Genomic DNA, 13,295 nt, shown 5'->3' with positions numbered 1-13,295 from the left:
TATAAAGCTTCCCTGTGGTCTTTCCGTCCCTGGCAGCTCCATCTTTAAATCTAATGGTATCTTAGACATTTAGAGCTTGTGTTTGAATGTCTGGATCAGCACTTGAGGGAGTTTCTTTCTCTCTTTCACAGGAGCTTTTTAGTTGCTTCTGCTAATTTAGTTCATGTTCACACTTGCATTCATCCTGAATAACTCTGTGCCCCTTTCATCTTCATCTTTAAACTTTAGTTTTCCCCACTGTGAGAAATCTGGGCGTCACCTTTTATCAGGCTTCAGTTTGGAAAAACATGTTGGTTTTCTTTTACAAACGTAAATACACTGTGTCTCAAAGTGAAATCAAAGTGGTTATACATACCTTTATTTCATTACATCTTGATTATTGTAGTTCATTTGCCTGAGCAGGTCCTCTCTGGATCACTTACCAGTGTTTCAGTACTCTGCTGTCAGGCTTATCACTGGGTCCCCTTAAAGTGGACAGATTATGTCTTCCTGCCTCCTCATAAAGTTTGGGGCTCAGTTTAAAAGTGTGCTGATCATATTGAGACCCCTCCATGATCAGATGCCTCCATGATCAGTGAGCTGCTACATCCGTATGTGCCAGGTAGATCTCTGAGGTCTGCTGATCATTGCTGGCTGTACCACGATCCAGAAGACAGAATGAGACTGCCCTTTGGAGGCTGTGGCCCCCAACTTCTTCTGTTGGACCAAAGATCTGTGGACACTACTGTTACCATTTAAAAAGAAACTTATGACCTACCTGTGCAGACTCTGCTTGTAACTCAGGAATAATGGTAAACATGAACCTGTAGAATATAGTTGGGTTAACAGACATGGGGGCTAAGATTAACAGGAGTGTTGTGGGTGTTTTTTCAAACCTGATCTAAATAGTAAACACAACTTAGATGTTTGTTAAGATGTTACTGTTTGGTTTCTAGGTGGCTCCTGTGTTTGCCCAGGTAGATCAGATAATTTTACACTGTAAAAAGCAGCAGCTCGTCTGGCTCATCATGCTCTGTACTTACCTGCACGGACTGAAGCTGTTCATATTAGAATGCAGCCCAAACTGAAGCTCCAGAGGCACCGAGAGACAGAGCGCAGTAACTCAGCAAAGATTTCCCAGCACTTCATTGATTATGAGCGGGCAGCTGCATCGGGCAAGTATATCACCACAAAGGGCTAATATAGACTAACTTTGCAGTTTTATGTGTTTTTAATAGTCCAGCTGGCGATGTAGAGCAATCTTAAAATGTGCACAGAAACTTAAATCAGACCATCATCTAGTTTAGAAACTGGTGTATTGACAGATATGTGCTTCTGTTTGCTGACGTACTGCTCTTTCATGTTCTATAGCAGCAATGAAAGGCACTGTTGAAAACCACAAATGTCTTTCTTATCAATAAACCGTGTGACGTGGAACAGTCGGAGGATCCAGAGTCCATGTTCACTGATAATGGACAACCTGGTCATTATTAGCCATGGACACCATAATGATGAATGTTAATCTGTCCCCTGTGTGTCGCCAACAGAGACCAGCAATAATGCCACAGCCCAGAATGATGCTGGTGGTGACAGGAGATGATTTTGGCTACTGTCCCAGGAGGAACCAGGGGATTGTGGATTGCTTCCAGGCTGGAGGCATCTCCAATGTCTCGTTGCTGGTTAATGGCTCGGCTGCAAAACAGGCGGCAGATCTGGCTAAAAGGTAGCGTAGCCTTACACTGTATATGTAAAATCTAACACACTGCAAAAATACCATTTACAGTACATAATGTAATGTCTAGGAGACCAGAAATCTTTCACTTTTTCCTGCTAGTCCTGGCAGTTTCTGAAGACTTGCTTTGTTTTCCACGTCTTTTCGTTTTGTAACTCTGGTATTATTTTTTTTCTTTCATTTTCCTTTGCACTACACACTGCACCGGCTCTCTCTCATATATCTCTTTAAGCTCTGCTGCCAGAAAGACACATAAAGAAATTCTTTACCACCTATTTTAACTTTTTGGGCTTTTTTTTCTCCTTTCTCTTTAGCTTTTCTCATGCTTTTTATATATTTATTTATATTTTTACTGCTTTATTTAAGTGTTTTGTTTTGCCACTTTTATATTATTAGTGCTTCGGCTACATGTAAGCTATTTTGTTATGGATTGTGTTTAATGTTTCGGGTGCTGTAACACAATATTTTCCCAGTTTCAGGGATAAATAAAGTAGAGTTAGAGCCATACTTTTTTTCCTTCCTCTTTACATGACCACAGTGAATTTCAAAGCAAACAGTGAAGTAAGACTTTCAGCTTTAGAGACGTTATCGACCATCTCTTCCTTCTGTAATTATTGGAAACGTAAGATCTTTGCCCAATAAGATGGATGAGCTCATGTCGCTAACCTGGTCACAGAGGGAGTACCGGCAATGTAGCATCATGATGCTAACGGAGTCGTGGCTAACATCGCTAACTCCGGACACAAGCGTGACACTACCGGGATTCCAGCTGCTGCGAGCGGACAGGACCAGAGACAGCGGTAAGAGGAAAGGAGGGGGACTGGCAGTTTTTGTGAACGACAGATGGTGTAACCCTGGGCACATCACTGTGAAAGAACAACTCTGCAGCAGAGACATTGAGCTGTTAGCCGTTAGCATGCGTCCGTACTACCTGCCCCGGGAGTTCTCGCATGTTATCGCGATAACAGCGTATGTCCCCCCCTCGGCCAACGCGGATGCAGCCTGTGACTCTCTCCACTCTGTGGTCAGCAGACTGCAAACACAATCACCGAGAGCCCTTCTCATAATATCAGGGGACTTCAATCATGCCTCACTGGACTCCACACTGCCCACCTTCACCCAGTATGTGACCTGCCCCACCAGAGACAATAAAACACTGGACTTACTGTATGCCAATGCAGAAGAGGCATACAGTTCATCACCTCTCCCTCCCCTGGGCAGATCTGATCACAACCTGGTGCACCTTGTCCCTGTGTATGAGTCCTTAGTGCGCAGGGAGCCACCAGCCACCCGCACAGTGCAGAGATGGTCAGAGGAGAGCGAGGAGGCTCTTAAGGACTGTTTTGAGTCGACTGTGTGGGAGGTGATTTGTGATGACCACGGAGAGGACATCGACAGCCTTACTACATGCATTACTGACTATATAAACTTCTGTGTGGATAACACTGTACCTACCAGGACTGTACGGTGTTTCTCCAACAACAAACCTTGGATTACCCCAGAAATTAAAACCGTCCTCAAGCAGAAGAGGAGGGCCTTCAAATCCAGAGACAAAGAGGAGTTGAAAAGGGTGCAGAGAGAGCTGAGGGGACTGATAAGGAATGGGAAGGAGAGCTACAGGCAGAAGATGGAGAACCAGCTTCAACAAAACAACGTTGGTGAAGTCTGGAGAGGCCTCAGAACCATCTCGGGCCACAAACAGCAGAACTCTCTGCCTGGGAGGGATGTGAGGTGGGCAAATGAACTGAATCATTTCTTCAACAGATTTGACTCAGCCATGAGGCAGTCTACAACATCGGCTGCAGACTCACCCACCCCCACTGCTGCTGCTCCACCTCAGACACTTCACACCTCCTCTATTCACCCTGCTCACTCCCCCCCACCCCCAACAACAGCATCCAATACACACTCAACACAAGGCTCCAGCCTGTCTCTCTCAACCACCCAGGTTAGGAGGGAACTGAGGAGGATTAATGGCAAGAAGGCAGCGGGTCCAGATGGCATCAGCTCGAGGGTCGTCAGGTCCTGCGCGGACCAACTGTGTGGGGTGATGGAGCACCTCTTCAACCTGAGCCTGAGGTTGGGAAGAGTCCCACAGCTCTGGAAAACCTCCTGTGTTGTACCAGTGCCAAAGACTTCACGCCCCAAGGACCTCAACAGCTACAGGCCGGTGGCTCTGACATCCCACCTGATGAAGACCCTGGAGCGGTTGGTCCTGGCTCAGCTTCGGCGCCTAATAAGCTCATCACTGGACCCACTTCAGTTTGCCTACCAGCCTGGCATTGGCGCGGATGATGCCGTCATTCACCTCCTACATCGTTCCCTCGCTCACCTGGAGACCGCTGGAAGCACTGTGAGAATCATGTTCTTTGATTTCTCCAGTGCCTTCAACACTATTCTTCCCTCGGTTCTAAAGGACAAGCTGGAGAACTCTGGAGTGGACCATCACCTCACTACCTGGATCCTGGACTACCTCACCGACCGACCACAGTATGTGAGGACTCAGGGCTGTGTGTCGGACAGGGTCGTCTGCAGTACGGGGGCCCCACAGGGAACGGTTCTGGCTCCGTTCCTCTTCACCATCTACACTGCAGACTTCTCCCACAATTCCACCCAGTGCTTCCTGCAGAAGTTCTCTGATGACTCTGCAATAGTCGGCCTCATCACTGATGGGGACGACAAGGAGTACAGAGGTCTGACCCAAGACTTTGTGGACTGGTGCCAGCTGAACTACCTCCAGATCAACGCCAGTAAAACCAAGGAACTGGTGGTAGACTTCCGCAGGCACAAGCATTCTCCACTGCAACCACTGAACATCCAAGGTATGGACATTGAGGCTGTGGACAGCTACAGGTACCTTGGTGTTCATCTGAACAACAGACTGGACTGGACTCATAACTCAGACGCCCTCTACAGGAAAGGGCAGAGCAGGCTGTACCTGCTGCGGAGACTCAGGTCGTTTGGAGTGGAGGGCCCACTCCTGAAGACCTTCTATGACTCTGTTGTGGCTTCTGCTATCTTTTATGGTGTGGTCTGCTGGGGCGGCAGCATCTCTGCTGGGGACAGGAAGAGACTGAACAGGGTGATCCGAAGGGCCAGCTCTGTTCTAGGATGCCCTCTGGACCCAGTGGAGGTGGTGAGTGACAGGAGAACGGCGGCTAAGCTGTCATCCCTGATGGACAACATCTCCCACCCCATGCAGCAGACTGTGACAGCACTGAGCAGCTCCTTCAGTGGGAGACTGCGGCACCCACGGTGTGGGACGGAGAGATTTCGCAGGTCTTTCCTCCCCACTGCTGTCAGACTCCATAATAAAGACTTTAACTGATCAAGCACACACATCCATACATATGCAATAACACTAAGTGCAATAATCCTTTCTGTCATCGTTGTATTTTTACTCAGTTGTATATAGTATTTGTATTTGTATTCTATTTTTATCTTATTGTATATTTATTTTATTTTATTCTACTGTATATAGTATTTTATTCTATTCTGTACAGCTGTGTACTGTATTTATTCTTATTGTATTCTAATTTTTGCCTCATAACTTTTGCACTGTCCACTTCCTGCTGTGACAAAACAAATTTCCCACGTGTGGGACTAATAAAGGTTATCTTATCTTTAATTCAAGAGGTTTAAAAAGTTGTGCCGTCAGCATTAATCTTGTTAAAATGACGTTAACGCCATAACCGTTAACAAGCTAAGCACGCTAACGTGTTAGCGCCATGCAGCCCCTGCACGGGGCGATCCGTGTTAACTCGCTAACGGAGATTTGCCCCGTTAATGCGGTTATGGCGTTAACGTCATTTTAACGAGATTAACGCTGATCTTAGATGTTGTTCCCGGGATCTGCTGGAGCCACTCGCCTAGCTTGGGAGTCACCGCACCTAGTGCTCCGATTACCACGGGGACCACCGTTACCTTCACCCTCCACATCCTCTCGAGCTCTTCTCTGAGCCCTTGGTATTTCTCCAGCTTCTCGTGTTCCTTCTTCCTGATGTTGCTGTCATTCGGAACCGCTACATCGATCACTACGGCCGTCTTCTTCTGTTTGTCTACCACCACTATGTCCGGTTGGTTAGCCACCACCATTTTGTCCGTCTGTATCTGGAAGTCCCACAGGATCTTAGCTCGGTCATTCTCCACCACCCTTGGGGGCATCTCCCATTTTGACCTCGGGACCTCCAGGCCGTACTCCCACAGATGTTCCTGTACACTATGCCGGCCACTTGGTTATGGCGTTCCATGTATGTCCTGCCTGCTAGCATCTTGCACCCTGCTGTTATGTGCTGGATTGTCTCATCTTTACACAGCCTGCACCTGGGGTCTTGCCTGGTGTGATAGACCCCAGCCTCTATGGATCTTGTGCTCAGAGCTTGTTCTTGTGCTGCCATGATTAGTGCCTCTGTGCTGTCTTTCAGTCCAGCTTTGTCCAGCCACTGGTAGGATTTCTGGATGTCATCCTGGGCCTGTCCTTCCATAATGGTTCTTCTTCTTGCTTGATGTCAGTGGCTTCTATCTCCTCCTTTGGCCAGCTTATCATCCCAGCGGGGTACCTGATTAGCGGCAGGATATAGGTGTTGATAGCCCGGATCTTGTTCTTACCGTTCAGCTGACTCCTCTGGCCTTGCCTGACTTTTCCAGGTGTTTGGCGGTTGCAAGTTTCTTAGCGGCCTGTTTGTGGTTCCCATTTCCCTTTGGCATTCATAGGAACTTGTAGCTGTTCTCCGGGTCTGCAATGTTGCCTTCTGGTAGTTTGATCCCCTCAGTTCTGAACCTTTCCTCTGTGTGTTATCATCCGACTACACTTCTACAGTTCGAATGATATTCCAATAAGACAATATAGAAAGAAAATAAGATAATAAGAAAAATAAGATAACTTTAGGATGAGCCAAATTTAGAATCTGGTATAGTCTTTAAAAGAAGGAAGCACCTCGGTCAGGTCATCTTCTAATTAGAAGGTTGGTGGTTTGATCTCCGGCTGCTCTAGTGTCCATGTCAAATATCCCAAAGCAAGATACTAACCCCAAGTTGCTCTCTGACGAATCCATTGCTGCATGTGTGTGTGAATGTTGGTTAGTAAATGGACTGGTTCTGATATAGCACTTTTCTACTCTGAGCAGTCAGAGCACTTTACTTAGTAAGCACTTACATAAAAAATAGAAGTGCTTGTCTGAGTGGGTGGATGAGGCAAGTTGTGTAAAGTCCTTTGAGTACAGTAGAAAAGCAAAGAACTAAATAACTAAAGGGAATGATTGCAGAATCCTTATCTTGGTTAATAAACAACTCTTTTTCAGTACCTACTCAAGTTAAAGTGGTGGGGTGTGGCTCGTGGCTCAGCTACAGGCGAGGGGTGTGGTTGACCAGAACAGCTGATCTCCATGATGGAGATCAGCTGCCTGCAGCTTGGCGTATGGAAAGGGCCTTGCATAATATGCAAACCAAAAGCTACAACCTGGTCCCAGGAAAGGGGAGGCTTGGCTGGCAGAGCTCATAGTGATGGAGGGGCCTCAGGCGGGCACAGCGGAGTTGGTCTGTTGCCACCGACTGATCAGCCTCGACATTACAGTGACACTGATGTTGGACCACCCGTTGTAATGGCCAAGATTCGGTGGAGCGGACACAACTGATGGAACAAGTAAGCGGCTCTGGGACCCAACACCCTTCTCCCTCTATTTCTGCTCAGGTCCCAGAGGCCACAGACACTACACCTCAATAGCCGATGGCTGTTGAGGACAGGGACACTTCCACAGACAGTGACCGTGCATGGATGTGGGACAGGTGTTTGGTATCTCCAGCCCTGTAACACTTCTCATTGGTCTGCGTGAGACATGCAGCGTACCAGTAAGGTGCCAAGGGGGTATGCATGGCATGCAATGGTGGACTCAGGCTGCACGTAGATCCTGGTTCACCACACCCTGGTTCAGCTGGGGGCATTAGTTGTGTGGATGAGGATATTGATTGACAATGACAGTTGATCTCACATGTAACAGTGGAGCTGCACCGTGATCAGGTCATCGCACAAGAGCAAAGTAAAAGGCCACTGGGAACTATGGGAATAGTGTTCTTTAGGTGAACCTCAGCAATTCTGAGGTTGAGTTGATTTTAGTTTCTGACCACAGCAGTTTCTTCTCTGAATCATTTAGATGTTCAGTGGCAAACTTCAGACAAGCCTATAAATGTGTCTTCCTGAGCAGGGGGACAAACAATTATAATGTAGTACGTTACCCGTGGTGTTGTTGGTGACTGTGGTCCGAACTGCCGTCAGATCATTAACCAGCTCCTGCTACATGTTTTTGGACTGATCCACCACCTTTTTCATGACTATCATCACTCTGTGAGGTACGATCCTGCATGGTGCTCCAGACCAAGGGCGATTGGTGGGACAGTCTGGGGGATGATTACAGCTTTTCTCTTTCACAGCTGTATTTCGATACAGATGTTATATGTATTTATAATCAAGAACAGAGTGACTGTGCCTTTGAACATAGACAAATGTTTGCCTGTTGTAGCATCACATGGTTTAACAGAGCTGTGCTGTTCCTGTGTCAGACACAACATTCCCATTGGCTTGCATGCCAACCTGTCTGAAGGCATACCAGTGTGTCCGAGCCTCCAGCAGTCCTCCACGCTCGTAAACCAGCATGGCTTCTTCCATGGGAAGATGGGCTTTCGTCAGGCGTTGAAGAGAGGAGAACTCAGCATGAAACAGGTACGACATTAAAAACTAGAATTTCACTGTCGGTGAAAAATAAAGATCAAGGCAAGGCAAGGCAAGTTTATTTGTATAGCACAATTCAACAACAAGGTGATTCAAAGTGCTTTACAGAGACATTAGAAACAAGAACAAATAAAAAGCATGATTTAAAATTGATTAAAACAAGCAAATAAACTAACTAACTAATTAACAAACAAACAAACAACAGTATATAAAATCAAAACAGATAAAATCAGAACAGTAGATAAAATCAGTAGTTAAATGTAAGTTTTGAAATTTAAGCTTAAAGTGTGGATTTGGTGCTTTATTCAAATGCAGCTGAGAACAGGTGAGTCTTCAACCTGGATTTAAATAAACTGAGTGTTTCAGCTGATCTGAGGCTTTCTGGCAGTTTGTTCCAGATATAAGGAACATAAAAGCTGAATGCAGCTTCTCCGTGTCTGGTTCTGACTCTGGGAACTGATAAAAGACCGGATCCAGATGACCTGAGGGATCTGGAAGGTTCATACTGGGTCAGGAGGTCATTGATGTATTTTGGTCCTAAACCATTCAGAGCTTTATAGGCCAGCATCAGAACTTTAAAGTCTATCCTCTGACGGACAGGCAGCCAGTGTAAAGACCTCAGAGCTGGACTGATGTGGTCCACTTTTTTGGTCTTAGTGAGGACTCGAGCAGCAGAGTTCTGAATGAGCTGTAGTTGTCTGACTGATTTTTTAGGTAGACCTGTAAAGATGCTGTTACAGTAATCAAGCCTACTAAAGATGAATGCATGGACTAGTTTTTCCAGGTCCTGTTGAGACATCAGATCTTTTATCCTTGATATATTCTTGAGGTGATAGTAAGCTGACTTTGTTATTGTCTTAATGTGTTTTTCTAAGTTTAGGTCTGCATCCATCACTACACCCACATTTCTCGCCTGGTTTGTGGTTTTTAGACGTATAGATTGAAGTTCTCTGGTGACCTGTAATCGTTTTTCTTTGGCGCCAAAGACTATTGCCTCAGTTTTGTTTTTGTTTAGCTGGAGAAAATTGTGGCACAACCAGTCATTGATTTCCTCAATGCATTTACCAAGAGCCTGTACAGGGCCTCGGTCTCCTGGTGACATTGTGATATATATTTGTGTGTCATCTGCATAGCTGTGATAGTTTATTTTGTTGTTCTTTATAATCTGTGCCAGTGGGAGCATGTAGATGTTAAACAGAAGGGGTCCCAAGATGGAACCTTGGGGAACTCCACATGTGATACTTGTCTGCTCAGATGTGAAGTTACCTATTGATACAAAGTATTTCCTGTTTTCTACGTATGTTTTGAACCAGTTTAGTACAGTTCCTGAAAGACCTGTCCAGTTCTCCAGTCGTTTGAGTAATATGTTGTGGTCAACTGTATCAAATGCTGCACTGAGATCCAGTAAAACTAAGACTGACATTTTTCCACTGTCTGTATTCAGACATATGTCATTAAACACTTTGGTCAGAGCGGTTTCAGTGCTGTGGTTCTGTCTAAAACCTGACTGGAAGGCATCGTAGCAATTATTCTGTTTTAAGAAGTAACTGAGCTGTTGAGAAACTGCTTTTTCAATGATCTTACTTAAAAACGGGAGATTTGAGATCGGCCTGTAGTTGTTCATTTGTGTCTTGTCAAGATTGTCCTTTTTCAGTATAGGTTTGATTACAGCAGTTTTTAGTGGTTCTGGAAACACACCTGATAATAAAGAAAAGTTGACGATCTGTAACAGGTCTGACTCTAAAGTCTTTGAGACCTTTTTGAAAAACCTTGTTGGCAGGACATCTAAACAGCAGGAGGAGGAGTTCAGTTGACCTAAGATGTCCTCCAGGTCTTTGCTGTTAATAGGTTGAAACTGTTTCATGGTGTTTAAACAGTTTTTTGGTGGACACAGTACATATCCTGGATCTGCTGTTGATGTACCAATTGCTTGTCTAATTTTTTGGATTTTTTCAGTGAAGAATTTGGCAAAGTCATTGCAGGCCATGGTCGAATGAAGTTCAGCTGCCACTGACACAGGAGGGTTTGTTAGCCTGTCAACTGTAGAAAATAAGACCCGAGCATTATGGCTGTTTTTAGTGATGATGTCAGAGAAGTAGGACCTTCTTGCACTCCTCAGTTGTAAATTATAATTGTGAAGTTTCTCTTTACAAATGTCATAATGAACCTGGAGGTTTGTTTTTCTCCATCTGCGCTCAGCTTTCCTACACTCTCTTTTTTCATTTTTCACCAGTGTGGAGTTTCTCCATGGAGACTTTTTCCTTCCAGAGATAACCTTCACCTTAATGGGAGCAATAGTGTCCATTACATTTAACATGTTAGCATTGAAGCTATTGACGAGCTCATTGACTGACCCTCTGGACAGGTCAGGTGTTAATGGGAAGACCTGGTTAAAAATTGCACTACTGTGTTCAGTTATACACCGTTTTGTGATCACTGTTGTTGATATATTTGTGTGGGCTGAGATTTTACTTTCAAAGAAAACACAGTAATGATCAGACAGGCCCACATCAGACACAGTAACCTTTGAAATGCTCAGGCCTTTGGAGATCAGTAGGTCAAGAGTGTGTCCTCTATTATGTGTGGCCTCTGTTACATGCTGAGTCAGCCCAAAGTTGCCCAGAGTGTTACTCAGGTCTTTAGTCCCTTTGTCCTGAGGGTTGTCCACATGGATGTTAAAATCCCCAACAATAATTACACAGTCAAAATCAACACAGATCACAGACAGCAGTTCACTGAGGTCATTAAAAAAGTCTGTGCAGTATTTGGGAGGCCTGTAAACATTAAGAAACACAACTTTGGATGGGGCCTTCAGCTGTAAAGCCACATATTCAAAAGACTGAAAACTTCCAGGAGATAGCTGCTTACATTGAAATGATTCATTAAATAAGATCAGTATAAAATACATAATGTTACACATTTTTATGCATCTTTATATGATCTTAAAATATCTTAAAATATATAAGATACAGGTAAACAAATGTTAGCGGTATGTGAGAGCAGGTCACATGGTGTGACAGGTGGGACTGTGTTTCCCACCTGTCAGGTGGTGGAGTGTGACAGGAGTGATAGTGGGCTCTGTCTTCTCCAGACATACAGAAACTGAACATTTAATAGTGTTTCCTGAAAAACAGTCTCAGCTGATCATTTCTTGACAACATTTCAGTTTACAGTAATGGATTACACAGCAGTGGGGATACATTTGATTACAGGAGATTACTTTCATTCTCCACTGCTACTCTCTTCATTACTGTATGCAAACACAGTGCAGAGCAGCTCCTCCCACAGAGGTCGATTATCTCGTAGTGTTACCTCCTCACTGTGTACCACTCTGGATGCTGCAGCTCCTCTGCAAACGAAGGCCTCACATTACAGGTACCTGAGTCCCAGGTGTAACTCTCAGACACGCACATGGAAGCAGATGACCTGTAAGCTGGAGAGGACAAAGCGTCTCGTTAATTTAGAAGGTTTTTATTTAGCCTGGAAAAACAGGTTGTTGCTTTATTTAAAAAGAGCCCTTTGTAAAGTAAATCTTTCACTGATTTAAGAGAATAAGAACAACCACAGGTTTGCCTTCAGCACTGAAGGAGCGTCTGAACTCTGTTGAACTGAATGTTCCTTTAACATTAACTATTAATGGCCTCGTTTACAAATACAATTTTACAGTTAGAGAAAAAATGGACTGGTTCTTATATATACTTATTATGTCCACTCAAAGCGCTTTATACAACACGCCACATTCATACAAGCACTTTTTTCTAGAAGTGCTTCCTAACCAACATTCATACAGCTTGGGGTCAGTATCTTGCCCAAGCATATTTGGCACGCAGAAAGCCAGGGATCGAACCACCAACCTTCCAATCAGTAGATGACCCGCTCTGCCTCATGAGCTACACCAATACTGACCACAGTATTACCGAGATTAGAGCGCTGCAGTGGTTTGAATAACACCGAGCAGATCTAACAGACTCCAGTTTGATTGCTGGCGGATTCTGTTATTTCATTTTTACACTTGAAGGCGACTGCTGAGATTCAGCACTATGTGAATGAAACTGAAGCGTCTTCAGACAGTACCAGTTTGAACTTGGGTACAGCTGTCACGTTGTTATTGCTGAGTTGCAAAAACACCAGCCTCAGATTTTAAAACGACCTTTGTCTTTGAAGTCATGTGTCTCCATCACAGCTGTTTCCAGGTGTGTTTTGTTTCCTCCAAGGTGGAGCTGGAGTTGAGGGCCCAGGTCGGGCTTTTCGTGGAGCTGAATGGTCACCTACCCGAGCACATGGACGGACACCAACATGTTCACGTCCTCCCAGGTCAGAGGATCAGAGGATGAAGAGACAAAGCTGTAACTGCTGTTTGCTGCTAGAGTCAACAGCATTTACACATTGATGGCTGATTGTGGTGATGTAGCATGTTTCAGGTTATTTCCAACACGTCCCCATGGAGTTATGGTACAGATTAATCATGCAAATGTGCACCTGTGTGTCTCTGCTTTTGAGTTAGCAGGTAAATGTGAACTGAAGGGAGGAGACCGTTAATGTTTGTTTGTCCTGAGGCAGCTGATTTTGGTTCTACTAATCAGATTCATTAATTTAAAAAATGTTTTTATAATAGAAAACAAACCAAGCATCCTGTCATCAGACCAGTGAAAAAGTTTGAGTAGTTAATAATATGCTATGTAAAAGAGCAATGATTATATGGGCAGAAATATAATTTAGCTGGGAAACAAAGAGAAGTCCTGCTGTGCTCCAACGCAGAGCTTTGCTATTAGCTGTTGTTCCACTGATGCTTTTCTTCCATATGTAGGATTCAGTTCAGTGAGCGCTTAGCTGTTGGCTCCATTAAGAAGATGACAGCAG

The 13,295-nt window shown here is 44.7% G+C and overlaps 1 protein-coding gene across 8 annotated transcripts in view; it reads left to right on the top strand.

Annotated features, from left to right (window-relative positions):
- Nucleotides 1–13,295, top strand: part of ydjc (YdjC chitooligosaccharide deacetylase homolog) — a 31,914-nt gene that overhangs the window by 14,642 nt on the left and 3,977 nt on the right. For 4 of the 8 annotated variants that reach the window (XM_082555342.1, XM_082555343.1, XM_082555345.1 and 1 more), the window contains 4 exons: nt 936–1,154; nt 1,527–1,702; nt 8,267–8,426; nt 12,650–12,749. In XM_082555342.1, the coding sequence (XP_082411468.1) occupies nt 1,134–1,154; nt 1,527–1,702; nt 8,267–8,426; nt 12,650–12,749 (457 nt within the window). In that variant the 5' untranslated portion in view covers nt 936–1,133. The remainder of the gene's footprint in view (nt 1–935; nt 1,155–1,526; nt 1,703–8,266; nt 8,427–12,649; nt 12,750–13,295) is intronic. The other 4 variants (XM_082555341.1, XM_082555346.1, XM_082555348.1 and 1 more) reach the window with 1 other exon arrangement.

This window comes from Aulonocara stuartgranti (assembly GCF_965226115.1).
Source record: "Aulonocara stuartgranti genome assembly, chromosome: 12".
Lineage (NCBI taxonomy): Eukaryota > Metazoa > Chordata > Actinopteri > Cichliformes > Cichlidae > Aulonocara > Aulonocara stuartgranti.
This window is presented reverse-complemented; position numbering and strand designations above follow the sequence as displayed.